This window comes from Lichenostomus cassidix, chromosome 2 (assembly GCF_008360975.1).
Source record: "Lichenostomus cassidix isolate B80296 chromosome 2, HeHo_3.0, whole genome shotgun sequence".
Classification (NCBI taxonomy): Eukaryota; Metazoa; Chordata; class Aves; order Passeriformes; family Meliphagidae; genus Lichenostomus; species Lichenostomus cassidix.
In genome coordinates, this window is record NC_139482.1 from 127,263,850 (window position 1) to 127,285,440 (window position 21,591).

The following is a 21,591-nucleotide window of genomic DNA, read 5'->3' on the forward strand; positions in this document are numbered from 1 at the left end:
TAAAAACTATTAACATATTGACAAATGGAGACTTTACATGATAAACTCACATTACATACAAAACACAACTTCTTGTCTGATGCAACAAGATCACAGCATAACATTTTTATACGTAGGCTGTGTATCTAGTTTAAAATACACTGGAAAGCAGCAAGCATTTACAGGACATTTGATCAGAAAGCATCAACACTGCTGCATATTTGCCATTTAATCATTAACTGCTGCTCAGACAGCTGCTGTAGACTTCATGGTTATACAGGTGTTCAAAAGGGGTGCGTGTTTGGGTGTATTTATAGCTCCTCAACTATCTCAATGGAGTTCATGAGCTGCCTCCTGGCCCCTCTGAAAACAAGGAAGCTCTGATGTCAGTGTCAAAAGAGCAAAGGTTTAGCTCCAGCACCAGAGTGGGATCCTTGCCAGGAAACTCCTGTGCTCAGGCAGAGTTTCCAAGTGTTAAGAAAACTTTGCACAACCACAGTGTCTGCCCAGGGTGCTTTCCAGGCACAGGCAGATGCTGTCAATGCCCTGCGAACAGCCAGAGCAGCTGCAGAGATGTGAACTTGCTGACTTCATTGCAAACTCTGCAGGTTTATGAGCACAGGCTTCACTGGGGGCTGACAGGCACAAAATCTGTTTTAAATTAAGAATGGTTACTTTGCATAGTTGAAGTCTTTTTTTTAACAGGTGTGCTTAGGTTTTTCCCCTCCTTTGGGAATTTTTACCTTAACTAGGTAAGAACCCTGAAGCTTAAAAAAACCCACCCACACTAACTTCTTTTTTTAAAATTGCTAACAGACTGAAACTTTTAACATATCAAGTTTCAGCCTGAAACCATTAGAAGCCCTGAAAATAGGGGTCCATATTAGAAGTACTGATATTTCCCCTAACTATAGCAGCAGATGCTTCTATTATAAAATAATTTAATGTCCTGATCAGTTCCAGTTTAAGATTATTAAACACTATTTCTTCTTGTTACTAGTAAGCCCTTCCCCCGCCCTCAATTCCTCACATCAGTGCATTAACAACTGCACACAGCTGCCAGAAGACTAAGCTGGTGTTTTTAAACAGTTCTTACCAGCTTTCTTCCAGATCTCCTCTGGCACGTATCCAGACGCAGGCCTGTGAAGGAATTCCCGATGAGATTCTGCAGGAGGAGGGGGTGAAGAGGGAAAAAGAAAGAGCATCATAAGCAACGCTTGCTTGTTGAGAACAAGGCTTAGAGAAAAATATCTTTTCTCTTCAATTATTGCTCAGACAATAACATCAAGTGAAGTTTTTCTCTCCTCAAAACAAAACGGATGCCATGGCTGCAGCTTATGAATGTCACATAGACCAGATCAATGCTTATAACTTGAGTGTCTCATCTTAAGCCAAGATGAGATGTTCATTTTATTTTTATTTTACAGTGTTCTGAGTCAACTCTGTATGACAGTATCCACACCTTTAAGGGAGGCTTTGGGAGACAAACTGAAGGAGTGACGTGCTTTGTCCTTTGTCATTGTATTTATGAAAAGGAAAAAGGAAGAGGGCAACAGTGCAGGTTTGGCACTTCTGTGCAAAAAGAATGGCTACTGACGAGTGCAGATAAAAGTCAAGATGTCATTACAGTGATCAAATAAGCTGTCCACAGAAAAGCAAAGGGGTGTTTCTCTTAAGTTCAGAGCTATACCTTCCTATATCTGAGCCCATGTTGGCAACTGAAGCTGCAAGTGTTTGAAAAACAGAACCTTTAACTTTAGGTTAAGCCCCTAAAGACAGGCTGCCAAACAACCTCACTGGAGCTGAAGCTCATAATTCACCCACACATTTCAATCACATTTTGACAGCTCTTTCCCCTTCTCCACTTTTTTTTTTTTTTTTTTAAGGGTTTAACCTTTAGGCCTGAGCCTAAGAGTTCTGAAATCAGCAAGATCCCTTCCACAGGGACTTCAAAGACCTAAGATCAGACAACACAAAAAGAAAATTCACTTTGGCTTGAAATTTAGCATACAGATCCTCAGCAGATGAAAAGCTGCTCCTTTCAAATACAATTTAAAAACTGATTAACTACTATTCAAAGTAATAGAGGACAAAATTTAAAAAAATCTAACCAAACACGTAAAACTAAGTTCACTGCCATGATTACTATTGCCTGTGAGTCAGAATTTAATTGTCTAAATAAAATAACTTGATTTGCTACATTAGAGACAGGTTTGAATGTTTTTAGAGATACTGCTAGAAATCAAATATCTGCTGTCTGAGCTTGAAATATAACAAGAATATATGTGCCATTCTTTGATACTAATTTTGACTAAATGTATTAATTTTTGTATCTTACAAATTTTTATTCACTGACTTGGTCAAAAGGTAGTATTTTTAAGAAAAAGGCTGAAACATCAGATTTTACAAACCATTTTTTGCACCACTATATGTAGCTATGCAGTACTGTTTATATAAGTAGCCCACATAAATGCTTTTAAAAGATGACACTTAATATTGCAGGCAGCTAACAAAGGCGGAAACAACAGGGGCTTTTTCAACGGAGAGTAGGGAATCTCAAGCCCTGTGCACTGTTTCACAGATGTAGCTTCTAGATGAGAATCTGCAGACACTGACTGGGAGAACATCTTCCCATCTGACAGGCAGCTGAGTGGATTTACCCAGCTCTTTCATTTGTCACTACAGTATGGGACAACAATTGAAAATGGATTTTTGTCAGCAAACTTACACACCTCTCAAGCATACGATAATGAGAGAGAGAGAGAAAGAGAGAGAGAGAGAGAGAGAGTGTTTGTGTGTAGATTTTGCAAAGTAACTATTTCTACTGGTTTAATCAACTTGATAGAGGATTTCAGACCTGATACCAAAAATGGGAAAAGTCTCAGTATCACTTGGCTTGTATGATTCTGGAGATGACAAATAGCCTTGTGTACACTTCTCTCACCCCTTAGAGGCTTTTAGACTTACAGCACAGTGCCAGTTCAGTTAAGGGGACAGAGGCAGCAGCAGCAAACATTGTTTGGAGACCCAAGAAAAATAAAGTAAAAGAATTAAACCACTCGTATCTGCACTTTATGAAACACCTGCAGGAAAAGACCCAACCAGGCTCCAAATGTGGCAAAGGGGTTTGCTGTATTCATGTCTTGTACTTTGTATTCAGTTTTCCTGTTATTCAAGGTACCACCCACTGCAAGGGGAGCATAACCTTGATTTAAGTCTTTTAAGTCTGTAGCACTTAATATTTGGCAGGGGGGGGGAGGAAGAGAGAGAGAGAGAGAGAGAGAGAGAGAGAGAGAGAGAGAGAGAGATGTGGAACTGATTTTTTGGTACATATGACTTTCCAAAAATGGAATTCAATGACATAAATGACCAGATTGCCAGCTAATTGTTAAAATTTCCAAAACATAAACATCAATCAAGCTCTTATTCCAACCACAAATTATTTACATGAGGAATGAGATCCTCTGCAAAAAGAATTAAATCAAGAGCTTATGAGAGACTTTCCCATAGCTTGGAATGGTGCATAAAAAAGACAAGAAGCACTTATGAAGATAATAAAAACCATGTTTTCCAAGCAAGAAAAGCATTAGTAACATGGCTATTGTTTAGTCAGTGGTGATGAGTCCATGAAAACAACCATCTTTCTGAGGCTAAACTACAGGAAATGACCAGAGGATATAAATCTTACATTATCAGTGTTTTTAAGGTAAGGTATCTTTCAGCTTAAGAATCACAAAAATTGCTCATTAAAACTGAAGCACAAAACATCTTAAGTTGGGCATCTAGCAAACTCAAACTAAGATTAATACAATGGAGTGAAGTCTCTAAAATACTAAATGTAAAAGCAACTGCAAAAAGCCATAATGAGGAAAACATATAATATTAACTAAGTAACTGCAGCACCTAGAAGTCAAAGTAAGTGCTTCCTGGAAGGAAATGGAATTAAATCAGACAGAATTAAGAATAACCTGAAGTGACAAGGCAAATCATTCAGAAAAGGATATCGGAAAAGGCTTTACATGTCAGACATAACAACTAAGGTTTGTTAATGGTGAAAATGCAACAATGCCATTATGCAGAACAACAGTAGGCACACTACTGAATGTACTTGAAATTCATGGCAAGGCATGAAAGCATGTGTTGGTAATTAGTCTAGTTCCTACTGAACCAAATGAAAAAGCCCAACAAGGAAAATAAAAAGCATATATATAGAGTAATCTGTACTTGTCTGTAAGTGCTTAAGGGAGGTAAAAATAAAAGAGACTTTTGATATCAAAAATGGTATTGGAATTTTCTGTTTTAATGTCAAATAAACCTGTGAAATAGAAAGAAAGTTGTTGGAGTGGGACAAAAGAATACACATAAAAAAACCATTAACATTTGCATCGGTTTCAGCTCTCACATTCTACTGAACATTTTTGGTGGCTTTAAGACAAAGAGAAAACATGCTGAAAGTACGAAGAAACATGCAGGGATGTGGAGAGTTGTAACGGCAAGCATAAATATGGATCTGCAAAGTGAAATTGAGACAAAAGGCTAGGACCAAATAAATGATATGAACTCTTGTGTGATAATAAGGCTCAAACCCAACAAAACAAAATAGAAAGAAGATATGTTCAAAACTCTCAAAAAGCCTAATTCATATTTGGAAAGAAAGACAGATGATAGATTAGCAAAACAAAAGAATTGAGGCTTTTGTCACTGGACAGTGCCATGCAAGTCTATAATACAAAGCAGTAAGAAATGGAGGTGAACAGCCAATGTTTTGATGATTTTTTGGAACTTACTGTATTTATGAAAATACTGGCAAGGACAACAATACTCTACATACTGTACTGAATATTAAGGCTCAAAAATAATAAAAGCTACATATAATCAGCCCTGAACAAATTAAATATATAAGCTTTTTTATGTATTTATGTGGTTTCCATATTTCATATGCAAGTTCTATCATACAATAAATGTAGCATCATTGGTGAGACACAGAAAACAAACAAACAAACAAACAAACAAACAAACAAAAAACCTTCTCAGAGCAACAAATACAAAATATTCACTGCCTTGTTTGTAAGTCAAGTTCAAAAGTGTGCCAGTTCCTCATAAGGAAATATACAGATACAGACCTGAAGGTGGGTAACACTGAATGAGAGTACCTTGGAAACCTGGTTGACAGGCACATGTTTCCAGTATTTCTAAGTACATCTTTGTCCTTCTTTGCCCTCTAATACACTTTTGTGGCTATTAAAACACCCTTGAAATTGCGTTTAAAATATAGTTGTTGTGTTCTCATTTTAAAAGAATAAGAAAAACCGCATAGGTACTGTATTACTGAACGATCTCCAAGCAGAGGCCAAGTCAGAAGTGAGCACTGAGAATACAAACATGCAATGTTTCTACAGCTGGAGCCCAACCTAACAGCATGCAGTTCAGTAAGCCACAATCTAGCCCAAACCTCCCATGCGGTGAGTGGATTAAGAGCAATACTTAATGTCATCAGTGACCAGTATCACAGAGGCTTTACATTCTAGAATTACAAGTTATAAATGTTACTGTGGTATTCACAGCATTACGGTTAGCTCATGTTGAGAATATCATGCATATCACAGCAATGCCGATTATCTGCAAATGGCAAAGGAAGGGGTTTATAATCACAGCATGAATAGACATGTATTGGCAGGAATGCTCTGGCTAACACTGAAAACATGATGGTGAACAGCCTTAGGGAAAATAAAAATGGTCTGAAAGGGTTAACATTTAAAAATATATTAAAAAATGGCTAACCTATGTGTTTTTTACAAATTCATACACTTCTGAGAATCCTGGTTTCCTGAGGCAAATCCTGCAGGTATTGGCACTCTTCAGTTGGAGATTTCAAACTCTACTTTGTAAGATTTCCATTCAGATAAATTCAACAGACACAAAATATCAACACCGCTGCAGACCTTCTGATGTGTGCCTGCTCCACTTATCTAGAGCCACAGCTGCACTCTGTATGGTTATAGATCTTGTTTATAACCCATGATGCTGAAGAACTCTCATCTTTAATTTATCCCACTGTGTGTATTTCAGTATACAGTGTCTGATATGTGTAATTATTCACTATTAGGACGAAAGTTGCAGTCCTGCTGCAGTATGTAGTACTGAAATTCCTCAGCAGAAATGGAGGAGTAGGATGATGTATTATTCACTTCATAGACCATCACAGTTAATCAAGTGAATATATATAAAGTCTGAGTCATTTTTAGACTTTCATAAACATGTATTATTCAGACTGAATAGACCCATCTTACCTTCAGCACACTCTTGGAGAATAATGGGAGCTTGTAACCTGTTGTAGCTGGCTAATATGTGTATTGGATTACAATGCATTAAAATGAATGATCAAATATTTCATTTAATTTCTTAATTAAAAATATCAACAGAAAATTATTGATCAGATATTGCAAACTGCCATGCTCAACATGATTTACAGAGATGTCAAATTAAAAGAAGCACAAAACTCTTTGGCAGGAAAAAGGGTCCACTGGTTCAAAATGACAACCAGAATTTTCTTCAATTACTTTTGAACTCAAACTATCCATGCTATGTTTCAGCTCAGAGTTTTTCAGAAAGAGCTATCTATGAAGACTGTGGCATAATGTTTGTGGTAAGAAGCTGTCAATTCAGTGATGGTATTTGAATCATAAAGAAAAAGAAACAAAGGCACAGACAATGTAGCCATATGTAGCCAATGCAGCCTTTTTTCTCCCTTGCTGGTGAAGATGACAAAATGGATTTAAAGGGTGGATTACCTTCTTGAAAAAAAACCCAAAAAAAAGGTACAAAGGGGAATCACTGATATTTAGGATCTCTGTAGCAAACCCCCAAGTATTTACATGTTGGGGTACTTTAATTAAAAAATTGGAAGAATTTTTCAATCCCATTTTCCTCACTACAAAACTAAAATAAAAAACCCTGAAGCATCTCAAGGCTCACAGACACTGCTTTAGTTTTATTATACCTCTGAATATTAGGGAGTTTCATTTTGTTAACTAGATTACTACCAGATTTGAGGAGAGATAAGGATTACCTTTCCACAGATTCCAAAGTAAGTATTTTCTCCCTGCCATGTCAGACATAAAAGCACTTCTTACCAATATTTATGATTGACATGGATGCTACATCACTGAAGCAATCCAAGTTTCATGTTTGTGAGTCTCAGAAAAATTTTTTTCAACCAAATAACCAAAATGGACATGTTAAAACTGAATGGACTCACTCCAATTAGTTCATTTGTACCCACAGTACTACAGAGCTGACTGATGTGTCCAATGCCAAAGGCTGTGCTGTATAATTATCTTTTAAGCCAACAGGCTTTGCTGTTTCCAAGAATTCATCTTGACAAATACAAAAGCAAAATAGTAATACAGGGATTAGACTGTATTCTTGATCTTCATTTTATCTTTTGTACCTGTTGTGGTTATGACTATTCTTCTTGGATTCTAATATTAGCTATAAAGTTTTGATGAATGTCATGAGTTCCAGTTTCCTTGCGGAAATACAAACACTCAGTTGCCTTCAATTTTTTTTTACCTACTAACTACACAAGCACCATGGCCTGTCTCTTTCTGCATCACAGCTTTACTAGAGAAGTGATCCACTGCTTTTGATCTACTCACAAGTGCTCTTCCTGAAGCTGCAGATGTGATCGACATTTCAGATGCTGCATTTATGAGTCTTTCTTTACATTACATTTAGCACTGTTCATACAAGCCATTACCTGAATACTTTCTGAGAAAGGCTCCTCTAGGGACTAGACTGATTAGTGAACTTGGGAACAGCATTTCCATAACCCTTCCTTACACTGATTGGAGCACATTTATAGAGTTATTGACTCAGGTAATTTGACACACACACACACACAAAAGATTTGTTTGTTATCAAGAGGCACTAAATATTACAGTAATAACTCTATAGAGATTTACCAAGAGAATGATGGAGATGGGATAAGATATGTTTTTCTGCTTTTCTTCTTGCAAAAAACCAAGTTTTTGATTTAATAAGTTATTCTTAAAGGCAAAAGGCAAAACTAAAATACAGTTGCAAAACAACACACATATGCAGTTCTACTAATGAGCACAGTTTATGACAATTTTGAGTAGATGGCATTGGATACAGACAATTTATTTTTTATAAGACAGTATTAGGGAAGCAAGCGTAGTCTTCTTTTGTCTTCAAAAGAGCAAAGAACAATAAAAAGGCATCACCAAGATGTGTTTCTTTACCATATTTGCCATGAAAGTGAGGGGATGGGGTAAAAGAAAGCCAAAATACTAACAACTTACAAAAAGCCCCCAGAGTAAAAGCTTGTTTTTATACAGCAGAGTCCTCTTAGAGTAGTTGTGTGAGGTACCATGGCAGGGTGACTGTGAAGGTCTGCAGGGGTGAGAGCCCAGCTGCTGGGTCTGGTCCTTGTAAGGTAGCTGCAGCCCCCCCAGCTCAAGCTCTGCAGCCTGAGCGAAGACCTGCACACCTCCATGGAGCTACACAACAAACAGTACCCAAACTACCTCAGACACACCTGCACGAGCTGCAGTGATGGACACAGACCTAGGAGGATTATGTGTACATGGCTGTGAGCATCCCAAATCTTGCTCCTTTCTTAAACAGAAACCAAGTACAGCTAAGAAGTGCCTATATGTTTACAGTTTCCCTCATTTCCCTAGGAAGACAACTTCTAAGTTAAGTAATTTGATTTGAGAAGGTGAAAGCCCTCTCTTTCAAAGTGCAAACAATCCAGGAGTACCTACAGATTTTTTTAAACAATCAGGCAAGAGAAGGAGTCAGAAGGGACAGAGAGACAGTGTACATGTCACTGTTCTGCCACCCCTCCACTACAGTCTGTCCTCCCACCCCACTACTCCCACCACGACTTTGCTGAATGCAAGTTATCAAGCATCACCCAAAAAACCCCAAGCCATTTCACCCAAAAACATCACAGTTAGGGCATAAGAGTTATAGTTAATTCAGTAATCAACAGAGAGGAATCATCACTATAACAGAAGAATCAGAAGAACAAATGGAAACATCATCTCGCACACAGATGAGCTTAAAGAGAATCAGGACACGATTTTCAGTGAGGATACCGTACCTAATGAAACTGGATCTGGATTCACTGGACTCTGCTGTCTGGAATGACTACTGCTGCTGTTACCGCCTTTTTTTAAATCCTCTGCATCACTGTACCGCCGTATCCAGTAATTCAGCTCCTCACGGTCTGCTTCTTGACATCGCCGTAGGACAGTGAGAGATCGCCTGGTTTTTTCCACCATGTCCATTATGCAGTTCAACAACTATTCACAGTGGGGGATGGAGCAGAGAAACAAGGAAGAACATTTTATTCAGAGTGACATAATAATACAGAAAACATTAATGTACTTCATTTTAGTAATTAAGGAGTCCCTCTCTGTTAATCTCAAGTATAGCTGAAAAATTCTAAACTTGTTTTCACAATGACAATCCCTTCCTCTTTAACTGGTGATACTAAACTATACAGATAGGGACTTACAGGAGAAAGAGCAAAGACAAGGAGAAACAGACTGAACAGGCCGTAGTTCTACTACTAGTATTACATGGCACCACAGACGACACAAGATGTGGTCCAGAACCAATGCCTACAAAATTTACAAGAGCTAATAAATTCAAGAACAAATCCAAGCCCCAGATCCAGCATTTATAGAGAAAGTCTGTTCCTCTTTTGGCAGTCTCTAATAATTAGGGTACCACAGAAGACACTTATCAGCAAGGCCTGATATGAACTATCTAATGGGGAACATCAAGCCTTCTGATTCAATCAGCAAAGCTTTCAAAACTTGTCCTGGAATTCAGATAGGTTTGAAAAGAAAAAAATTTGAATTCCTATCTTAGAAGGGCTCCTTTCAGACAATTATACATAAAAGTATATTTAGCCCTTACATGGTCAAGATGTTTCCACTCTTCTGCCCATTCTCTGTCTGTTAGCCTGTGATCAATCATTTCTTCTTGACGCGTGCCATGCAACCCTGCCAAAGAGGAGCAAATCATGTTTACAATGTTGGGAGTCCTCTATGGCAAAAAAAAAAAGCAGAAGAAAAATGCCTATAAACAAAAACTTCATACATTACCTGTTCTAGCATCAGGAATGCCACCATGAAAAAAATTGTTTCTTAAAAACTTTCCTCCAAATTCTCTTTAGTACTTTTGCCCACACAAGATGCTACTGTTTTATTCAATTTAGTGTCTTCAGTTCTGTAAGTTCTATAGGTTGCAAGATGACCTTTCAAAAATGGACATAATTCTTTCTGGCTATGTATAATTATTATATACATGAATATAACATAATAGAATATATTATTTTTCATTTGTACTACTTGAAGTCAGGAAGGGAATTATTTGGTAACTCAGTGCATCGAATACTAGCTGTACTTCAGATAGTTGGAAAAATATTAGTAAAAACTCAGTGTTATTTCACTAAATACAGTAATTACTACCATGTCAACAGAGTATCACTAAGGGTTCATCCCTTCACAGATGTTTAAACGACATGTGGTTAAAATGTAGCACATATATCAGAGCAGCTGACAACATGATACAACCAAGCCAGTATTTATTATCAACACTCAAGGGAAACCAACACTTGTTCTTTGTTTAGCCTCCTCTATACAGATGCTGAATATTTGTAAGTGCTCCTCTTTTACTGAAGATTTGTTTAAAACAAGGAAGAAAGTAAGTGCAGATGTGAAGCAAAATCCAAGAGCATCAGAGATCCCATTAAACAAAACCGTGCTGTGTGGGGTGTGGCTGGTGCTTCTGCTGTTCACATCCTCTGCAGACATCCCACGCTCTGGAGATGTCACACACAGAACACTTCTCTGAAAGATAACAACTTTCTTCTGCTCTAAGCTGAAATCAAGCTATATTGATGTTGTGACCATCACAAATCTGGCATTAGAAGAAAAATAAAAGGCTCTGCCTGTCCTTGCCTGTCATACACCTGAGTGTCCATGTCACCTATGCAGCTTTGAAGACACAGGTTGCTCTCCCTTCTGGCCCTCTTACTTAAAGACACAATTCAATCCACTTTTACAAATATAGATCTGAAATAAGGTCATTAGAACCAGCTGGATGGACCAGCAGCCATAAAGGCTATATTTAAACAGCGGGTAAAAAAGTCCTGTTCACAATACAGTTACAAGGCAAACAGAAACCTAAGAAAACAATACAGAAAATCAACGTGCCTTACCCATAGGTCTGTTTCTGTCCCTGAGGTCCCTGTGATTGGGGTGTCTGTATGAGTCCCTGTAGTGGTGGGCAATGGCCATATCATCCAAACGATAATGCTGAGGTGGAGGTGGGGTGGGATGAGGCAGACCATTGGGCTGATAAGATAAGCCATTATTTGGACTGTACCGCTGGCCTGGGCTAATAGTGCAGGGCCGCTTGCTTGGATGCTCTGAGTGCAAAGGCTCTCTGTCAAAGCCATTTTCTTTGGTTCTGAAAAACAAAGCAAATGAACTTTAATTCACTTAGTGAACAGAGCTTGGGAACATGCACCCCCACCTACACATGCAGCCTCAGGAACTAAAGTTTGTTCTTTCACTTTGCTTCAAGTGTGTGGTGTTGCAGAACATTTCCTAACACTGCTGGTCCAAAACATACAAAGGACTCATTCACCTTCTTTAATCATCCCTGTAACCTGAGAAATACTAGTGGGGTGAGCCCTCTGATGGAGCCACTTAATGAGGGGCTGGAGAGCAAGCAGCCTTCGCTGAGATCGCCAGCTGATCGGGTGAATATACACATGCAATTGCAGAGGTGAAACAATCAACTCATACATGAGGCTAGAGACCAAGTAATTCCTCTTTTCAGTAGTGCTATAGATTATAGTGATTAGGAGAAATCTGCAGTTCAAGAAATGTTTTTTCAAGAAGATACCAGACAGTCTAGTAATGCATGACAGTGTGCTGAAGCTCAACATGCCATGAGCGCCCATCAAGATCAGTGTCACCCTGAGACTTTGGGAAAGAATTGACTCTAGATGATGAGAAATGCATCCTTCAGAGATTTTTGTACCATCTGGGCTATTCCAGTCAAAGGTGCTGAGACTGTCATTAATGTTGCAGGAAGAAGTGGTTAGACTCAAGTCCTCAGTAATGTTCAGAATTTTCCGCTCCATTACTCTTAGACAGAGGTTTTATGCTTAGGAAGCTTGGAAGAGCTACTCAGGAGAAGGAGAGGGGTTTTCTATGTTCTAGGTACTCTTCAATTCACAATCAGCTATTTTCAAAGAAGTCTCTACTTGACACCTCTGCCTGAGAACCTTGAACTCACATTGAACAAATTTTCCATTAAAATTTAAAAAAAGAAAAAAAAAAAAAAAAAGGAAGACTAGAGTTACTTCAGTGGGTTCACAACCCTTTTGGTGAAGTTATATTTCACTGAAATATGGTTTTTTAACCCCATGAATAAAGAAAACCTGCTAAATGTTAGCTTTGATCAGAAAGTTCATTAGATATAAATAGTGTGAACTGAGCTTTCATACCTCTCTCCAAAAACCTTTATTAAACTGATATATTCCAGCTTTTTTAAAAAATAATTTTATCCTCTGTAAGAAATTGATGGCATAATATACCATTCCTAGTAATAACACAATTTTTTGGCACTTTGACAGAAAGGTAAATTTGAGTTAATTTTCTTGTTTGCCTGTTGTTAAAACCAACTGCCCTACAATAAACCTTCCCCCAGGAACCAATAAACCACCATTGAGGACTGTCAGTGGGGAAACACTCAGTGTATTAATTGTCTCCCCTCAAGAGATTCCCATTTACTGCCCGTGAAAGGAAGAATGAAACGAAATCATTGCCAATATCCTCTGGGAGAGAGGATCAAACTAAGATCTCGTAACTAGCAGCAGGAAATTAAAAGATGGGCTGCACTGTTTTCAGAAGGAGTGAAGCGATTTCTCAGAGACCTCACCAAAATTACTAATGCCAGAGACGCTGCAGGTATATATATTTTATTAAACCGTAACTTGGCAAAAAGGGGAAAATCTTTCACCAACACAGCAGGACATCTATTCTAATTTTGGGCAGATATAAAAGACATACTTTGTTAAAGTGGAGCACGTACCTTGCTCCAAAACAAATGCAGCATGCCTGTGAAAACTCCCGACCAAGAAAACCTGAGGTTCATCATACACTTTTTTATTACTTTTGGCATGATGTAACTGCTTGCAGTAACTCCCAATGGGTAGTGATGTTCCTGACAGCTCTTCAAGACAAGTTTTGTGTTTAGTTGCTGGTGTGTGTTTTCTTTGCACACATCCACTTGAACTCATTGTGCCGGTATTCTAGTTGGCAAAATACTATGCAAGAGAAAAAAAAATACTGTCCTGTCTGTACAAGACAAATTATTAAATTGCACTGAGTTCTCTAGTGCTACTGTTAGAATGTTCTCTAATTTAAATGGGTAAAACTCAGAAGCAGCAAACAATTAAATAACTCACCAACTTTTTTTTATCACTCAGTATAGGAAAAGCAAAGGCTGAAAACTGGGACACGCGGGAATCCGGTTATCCTTTTCTGGACTACAGGTTGATGTTGATGTTAAAATCTTGTATTTTCATAAAAAGGTATATGTTTTAACTTAATGTACAGTTATTTCTGTAGTTTTTAGGAATGCTTTGTACTGAATTACTTTAACTGGCATGCACTACTTTAGTCTGCAAAACACACCAGCATATCGCTGAACTTTAACTAACATAGAAACTATCATGACTGTTGAAAATACATTTACTGAAATTAAAATCATGTTTTTGCTATTATGTTGTGTAATGGTTATCTTGTCTTTTCTGGGTGTTAAAATTTAATTCCACAATTTGTTGTTATATTTTCTGTACTGACCATATAAACAGCTTAGCAGAAAACTAGAATGAGATTGCACATAAATCCATTTTATGTTTCTGACCATATAAAAATAGATAAAAAGGTAACAACTTGGAAAACCTCATCAGAACAGGAATCACAGCCAAAATTACTATATCTGAATATACCGCATATAGTGATAAAGGACAAGGTACTGAAGAGCGCCATAATTCAGACACTCTGATTTACAACTACTGGTCTGCTTCTGATCTCAGTCCTTCTCATTCTTTTAGGTCTCACCCCCTTGGGGCAACAGCATTTCCCCAGGTGCCTGAGGAAGGATTCCTGTTTCCCAGTAACTGGCAGACCCATGTGAATAGTAGTTCCAAATATAACACTGTCACAATTTTAATTTGTTTTCATCTAATTTTGCAAAGTAACCACAAGCTATAGAGAAGAAATAACAGTGAACGTGTAGGAAACATGACTGACACTTTTTTTTTTTGCTCCTGTTGGCCACATTTTCCTTGATGTGCACATAAATCAACACTGTTGTTTGGAAAACTGGCAATATGATAAAGATAGAGTCCTTCAGCTATAACACACAAAGGGTCATTTTACTTGAAGCCATGATTTATTCAGATTAAAGATAGCAGAATAGACACTACTTTTTAGGCTGCACCCATTTAATATAATTTATGTTGTTTGTAGGTTGTAATTTCAGTTTTAAATCATTGCAATTTATGAATAATTTCCTGGGTAGAAAATCTGACCATGCAAAACTGCCTTGGCTAGAAAATTAGGTTTTACCTGATCAAGAGTATTACACCAATTTCAAAGAACACTAAAGTCATCTTGCAAAAATGAGACAAAGCTGTTCATCTACTATTTATGCAAGATGCTTTGATTTAAACTGACTTCCACCAATAAAGGTTTGATGAGGCAAACAAATGATAATGCTTTGCTGGAATAAAATAGTTGTTTATAATACTGTGTTACAGAAAAGATTACTACTGCCTTGCTAACAGCTCATATTATGAAAATTCTTTTAAAATTCCTCATATTTACACAGGGCATACAAAGAGCACAGCTGTAAGAGCTGTGAGCATCCTTCACCTTACTGAGATAATGAGGAGCCTCTTCAAATAAGATTTACCTAACAGTATTATCAAAGGTGATTCTATGCCCAGGTACCTTCGACAGGTATTTCTTGTCATGCGTTCCAAGTGTACAGCAACCACAGCAGCACTTTCTAAAGTCACAATACTATCATGGCCACTTTTGTTTTCTTCTCACTCAAAATTAATGCTATTCCAACAGAATTTTTTGCTATCCTATATGCATTTTGTAGGCAGCTGTCATAAATGTAAAGTCACTATATGACATGCTCAGATGCCATACAGCCATTCCCAGTAATCTCAAAGGATAAGTAATTAGCAAAAAGTTTTTTTTGTGGTTAATGTATTTTAAATCATGTAATTTATAATTAAGCATTCATTCACCAAAATAAAAACTCACTTTGGTCCAAGTTCCTTTGCTTTACTACAGTAGAATGTAAACTCCAAAACTTGTAAACAAAATACAGTGAACACTTTGTTCATGACATGTCATGAACAAATTACCAAAATGTGTTGTCTCCTCAGGTGTCAGTTTTCCTCACTTGCAGTGACTGATGGTTCCCAGTGTTATTACAGAAACAGATTGATCTTTTTAATGAGCTGGTTTAATAGACTCCAAAATCTCACCGTGGCTGCTCATCCGTGTCAGACCATATGCACCAAGAAAACATTCAGTAAAACACGAAGCTCTGCTGTCAGATTGCTCTATAAAACCTCACATACAGTAAACTTGGATATGCAGATAAATAACCAGAATTGGAAAATGGGTATGCAAAAAGGTTCTGAAATTATAAGCAGAAAAAATTACTGTATGTGGATTTTAACATAAAATCACAACGCAGCTGTGGTTACATGTAACACACATTCCACTTTCTTTGCCTAATCCTATACCGTACTCTGCCTCTATTGGAATCAATGGTAAGCAGTTACGCATGCCCAAATGAAAAATGTGTGTGTGTGTATGTGTATATATATATATATATATAAAACACATTCCATACAATGCATGCATGTGTATATACATATATCATATAGCTTGGGAAGTGAAAAAGAAACCACAGTTTACTTCAGTAAGACACACACCTTCAATCAAAATTATTCCAACTGCATTTAGTTCGCCTGGAAATCTGTGGTCTTTGAACAATCTTTTTCCATTTACTAGCAACGGAGTCACAGTAAACCCTTCTCTTACAGGATGTCTGATATCTTCTGCTGTATTTTTATTAGTATCTTTGAAAATTACTTATATATCTAAACAAAAGGTAAATATATTTCCAGATGTTTCCTTGTGCTCCTCTGTAAACAATTAAAATAATTAATAGTGTAATGAGTATAAAGCCAGAGAAGTATTTGGTTTCAATACTCACTCAGTCTAAGCATGTTCTGCCTCTGAGGACAGTTTTTTGTGGTTGATTTACTTACATTATCCAAATTAAAAGCTATGCAGACTCCAGTTCAGTAAATTTACGAATCTTTCCAAAAGCATCTTGTTCTTTTTACTAAATCTGTTGCACAAATGTTCTTCAGTGCACAAGACAATTCCACTGAACTTGGCTCAGCCAAACCTACTGCATATTTTTTTTCTGTATAGCCAACAGTGACAGGGTTGGTTGACACTGAAGAAAACCAATTTATTTTTTAAGCTCAAGGTACCATTCTCATGGGCACACTGGGCAGTCTCTTTTCACATGAGCATTTGTCATTACAGCAAACAGGTGCAGAGTGAAAAAGAAAGGATGTGTTTTTCTGAAACATCAGTTCCCCCAGAACTAAGGAGCTGATTTTCAGGCTGCAATTGAGCGAAGCTGTTGCACCTTGGAGCGTGCAGGCCAGTGGGACAACCGAAACTACACACTCCTTGGACCCTGGGAATTCAAGCACAGCCTTTTACCCACAGGACTGCAAGTTAAACTGTTTACCCCACACTCCAAATGCTCATTACTACTGAAGACTCCTCAAGTTGTTCACAGCCTGAGATTTCAGTTTTGAAGCCAAAGGCACCTGACTTCACAAGCAGAAACTTAGGGATTTCAAGAGCACGTAATATTTTAACTAAAAGGAAATGCTGAGAACAAAATTCATAAACCAGACCCAAATCTCTCTAGGTCTAGGCCACAGTTTTAATTAAAATATGAAGGCTGACTTTAAAATCCAATATTCTCCCGATCTTCTGGTCCCTTTATGAGCTAATCTTATGTCCTTTTTGCGGTAAAACCAATACAGGGTCTTTCCATTATGAAGTTCTTGTCCCGGTCTCTACCTGCGTCACCCATCTTCTCCCTCACAAGCAGGACTGCAGATAACACAGGGGAGCTGTACTTACTACAAAATAACCAAAATTCAATGCAGTCAAACAGGGTCTCAAAGGGAGGGAGCATTATTTTAAATGTTAAGGACAGAAAGCAAAGTAAATACTTTATTTTACATTTTTCTTTTGTGGCTTTATGGAAGATGTGAGTAATACTGCTCTCTACTAACAGGAAAAAAAAATTAGTTAGGGCTGTCAGGAAGGGACATCCTTCTTTTCCTCCATATTCTGTAAAGCATGACCTTACTGGCTTATGAGATAATTTCATGTGTGTCTATCTCCTTGTAGGAAAAATGTTGTGTCTGCTACTGACGCTGAACTACAGCATGCTGACATTTAAGTTATTCACAAGATACTAAGAGGCCTTTTTAGCACATGTTTTGGTACACTACTCTGCAAAGACTGAGGATATACAGAACTGCCCCAAGGTGCTAAATTTCAGCTTTGGAAAAGTTATTTACTTGCACAGAGTAAGAGAATACATGTAAAGCGTTCAAAAATTAATCATCTTTCTAAGGTGCAGAAACACGCTTGTGTTAACCCCAATAGCTGCTTCAGTCTGGTCCAGGTGTCTGGAAAAACTGGTGAAAAGAGGGCATGTACACATAAAAAGAGCTTCTCTACTTGTACCTTAATTTTCTCACTGGTCCATAGTGATTTTTCTAAAACACAATCTCGGGAAAACTAATTTCAAATACTTTCACATCTTTTTCTGTCTAATGGCTTTGTTACTTTAAATTTTACTTCTCACTACTGGCTATGAGAAGCCTAAAGTTTTACTGTGTTTTCTCTTTATTTTTGTGCCATTTAAGCCTGTTCCAACACAAAAATGTCACCTGTACAACGTTACGAGGCTTCTTTGATTTTGCAAATCTTCATCTTTTTCATTTAAAGGATAACTAGGACACTTGCATACCTCAGGCATACAGGTAGTGGTATTTGGCAGGACAGCATAATGAAAGTTTTCCACACTATATAACCCATGGCAAACAAATCAATGAAAAATACAGTACCTAAGTCTCCCAAAGGTAAACTGTAAATGCCATTAGAATTTCTAACATTAGCATTGGAGCACAGTTAAAAGTAAATAACCACAAGAGTAATTTCCTTGTAACACTAAACAAAGAACCTTATTCCAAAAAACAAAAACTGTGCCATACCCCTAGAGCTACTGTACTTCACGCAGATGCATTTGCTTGCCCCCCATTTCTGCATGGACTCTTTTCTCAGCTCAACAACAAAACAGATTTCAGTGTACACTTCTCCTCTTTGGAAGAAATATCCTTATGCATATTCCATGTATGGATATGCAAATATGGCACAGCAGAAGGAGTCAAAGCCCTGACTGTGCTCTGGGGTTTGCCTTGTACTTCCCAATATAAATGCTTAGCAACTCTCCTCATACTTAATGTTGAGTTCAACAAAATGTCAAATGCAAAGGACTTGCATATGGAACTGGCATGATCTGTTGCTTGTCACTTCATAACAGAAATACTGTGCATAAAGTAATACAGCACTGGCTGACCATTACTTCTGTGTGGATATGACCACAGTGTGTCCTCAGGTGACAGAATCAGTGCGTGCACATATTATATTTATATACACAGAAATATATATGTGTATGTAGCTCTCTCTATATATATACACACATGCATGTATATGTAGACATGCATAAGCAGGGCCTGTTATGACAGAGCATGGGATAATGATTTTAAGCTAATAAGCAAGTAGATTCAGACTGGGTATACAGAAGAAATTTTTAGCAAGGAAGGCAGTGAAACACTGGCACAGGTTGCCCAGAGAGGTGCTAAATGCCCCATCTCTGGAAACATTCACGGTCAGGTTGGACCTGAAGGCAGGACAAGACCCACATTCTGGGAACACCATCCGAGTATCCCCCCAGCACCCACCCACACGCTCCCCCCTTGCTGGTGGAGCTCAGCGCCTCAGGCCCACAGACACTCTGAGCAGGGTATGAAGGGCACGGTGGTGCTCACCTGTCTGGAGTTCGCCTCTTCCCGTTTTCGTTCACATCGAGAAGCAGCTCTGAGGAGTCAACAGGTGAGGTGGTGCTGGCATCCAGAAGCAGCTGTTCGTGCTGGGCGAGGTACTGGGCTGGGTTCTGCTTGGCTAGCCTTGCACAGTGCAGCAGCTCCCGCTGCAGCAGGGGCAGATTGGCCTGCAAGAGCATAGCACACATTAAGAGGGCAATTTGCAAGCAGTTTCAACAGAGATGAAGAAGAAAAATCAGAAATCAGAGGAAAGCCTGCTCTTGCCATCATCCCCAGCTAGGTTTGTTGTGGTTAGCTGCCTGAAAGCAGGCAGCCTCCAAAAGTTGCTATAGCTGTACTAAATATGCATGAAAGGACAGGAGTTTACTGAAAACGTTAAAAAAACCTGTAAATGTAAGTGAGAAAATCAGGTCTGAGGAGTTCCACATCTTTAAAGATGTGGAAAAGCTCTGTCTTAGCTGACTTCTGCTTTCTTACTATCTAAAAACCTCAAGTCCTATGGAGCAGCTGCTTTAAACAAGTGACAATCTTTCCTCAATATTTGTTTCCCATTCAAACTGCAGTTAGTACTCAGAAATTGTCTGAAACCAGGGGATCTGCAGCTCTATAAGCTGCTTCAGTCATCATCTTTCAAGGGCCTTGGGGAGAACAGGATTGAGAATAGGGTTGCCCTCAGCCTTCCCATTACACTTGCAGTTACACATTAAGATAAAGATTACAACAAAATCTCACGTTCCAGAGCTTTGATTAATCACCTGGAGGGCTCCAATCCTCCTCCTAGCCAGATGTAGCTTGAAGGATTTCTAACTGTTCTCTCATGGCCCCACTGGGACTTGGGTCATGGGCTGGAGATTACCAGGACTCAAAGAGAACTGGAAATGCTCACTGATCGCTGGGCAGCATGTTTTGCCCTTCTACTGGGGTCATACTTAGTCATACTTTTTGCCAGAACAGGTGGGACCTTATGCCCTTTCCCTCTGAAGAGACAGTTACACATCTTGGGAAATACCTTCCTTTCTTTGCAGTACATGCCAACATCGATACTAAGGCAGGCCACTCATTTTTTACCTGATTACTTTTTGTACCATAAAGTGATGTGCCTTGACCTCTCTTGTTCCATGACTACTGCACAATGATTCTTCACCTCAGAATTTTTAAGTATTGGATTAAATTTCATAACCTTTAGTAACTAAAGATAAGACAAAGAACTTCACTAGTTTCCTTTGCTTTTGAAATAACTCCCACTTAAAAAAAATTCCAAACAAACAAAACTAAAATAACTCCTTTTTTAAACAGGAAAATACTGCATAAGTCAAGAAAGTTCTAACAGTAATGTGCAGAGAACCAAATAAAAAGCAGATGTTCTGGAAAGTTTTGAGCCCAGGATCTTCGTCAATTACTTGATTAGCATTTTAACAATGACAAATGCTCCAGTACCTGTTGCTATACCATGAAAGCAGAACTACTGAGTCACAAAAAATGCCAGAATAGAGTCAGTACATATGAAACTTTTAACAATGAAGAAAAAAGAAATTGCTATCAGTTATTCATCTTAGGATGGAAAGAAGAGCTGGTTGTGGAATATGGAAGTCTTCTCAGACCTACACAGAACAGAAATATTTTGTGAAAGAACCAAGTAGATATTTTCTTTTGGTTATCAGTGAGGGAGAGAGATTGAATGGCTGGCTGACTGTGTCATGAGCAGGGTTCTTCACTTGCTTTAATTTCACTGTTTTTTAAAAAAAGCTCACACAGAATTCAAGTCAAGAAACCCAACTACCTGAACTGCCTCGCATGGCAGAAAATGGTTGGAGAAGTTCATATATATTTACAAATAAATATCTGGAAGAAATAAAAAAATCAGATCTAGCATTTGAATAGGGTATATACTTTAAAGATGCATCATCATATCTCAGCATGCCTGTGAGGTAGAAATGTGAAGGCCCTACTTAGCAGGTGAGTAATGAAGGGAGAAACAACAAATTTGTGTTTCTTATCCATGATCACAAACAAAAAGGACCTTTTTAATGCATGGGCATTCCTACAAGACAAACAAATTTTGAACTGTTCAGCAAAACCTGATTTATTTTACTTGTTTTCCTTCTCCCAAAGAAATGTTCATTCTTGCTCTTTAACCATAAACATGAACATTTGCAGATAAATTTATCTAAATAGATTGAACAGATTTTCTTTGCACAGAACAAGCATGTTCAACTTTTAGTATGTTAATTAAATGTGGATATATTCAGTTTCCTAATTTTTTTATAAGTTAGTATAGAAAATTATGATTGACA

At 38.0% G+C, this 21,591-nt stretch overlaps 1 protein-coding gene across 7 annotated transcripts in view; it reads right to left on the reverse strand.

The window, feature by feature from the left end:
- The window catches only part of RUNX1T1 (RUNX1 partner transcriptional co-repressor 1), a 115,438-nt gene that overhangs the window by 18,017 nt on the left and 75,830 nt on the right, over window positions 1-21,591 (reverse strand). For all 7 annotated transcript variants that reach the window (XM_085053179.1, XM_085053180.1, XM_085053183.1 and 4 more), the window contains 5 exons: window positions 19,283-19,464; window positions 11,240-11,490; window positions 9,934-10,019; window positions 9,110-9,311; window positions 1,076-1,144 (listed from right to left, as the gene is read on the reverse strand). In XM_085053179.1, the coding sequence (XP_084909305.1) occupies window positions 1,076-1,144; window positions 9,110-9,311; window positions 9,934-10,019; window positions 11,240-11,490; window positions 19,283-19,464 (790 nt within the window). The remainder of the gene's footprint in view (window positions 1-1,075; window positions 1,145-9,109; window positions 9,312-9,933; window positions 10,020-11,239; window positions 11,491-19,282; window positions 19,465-21,591) is intronic.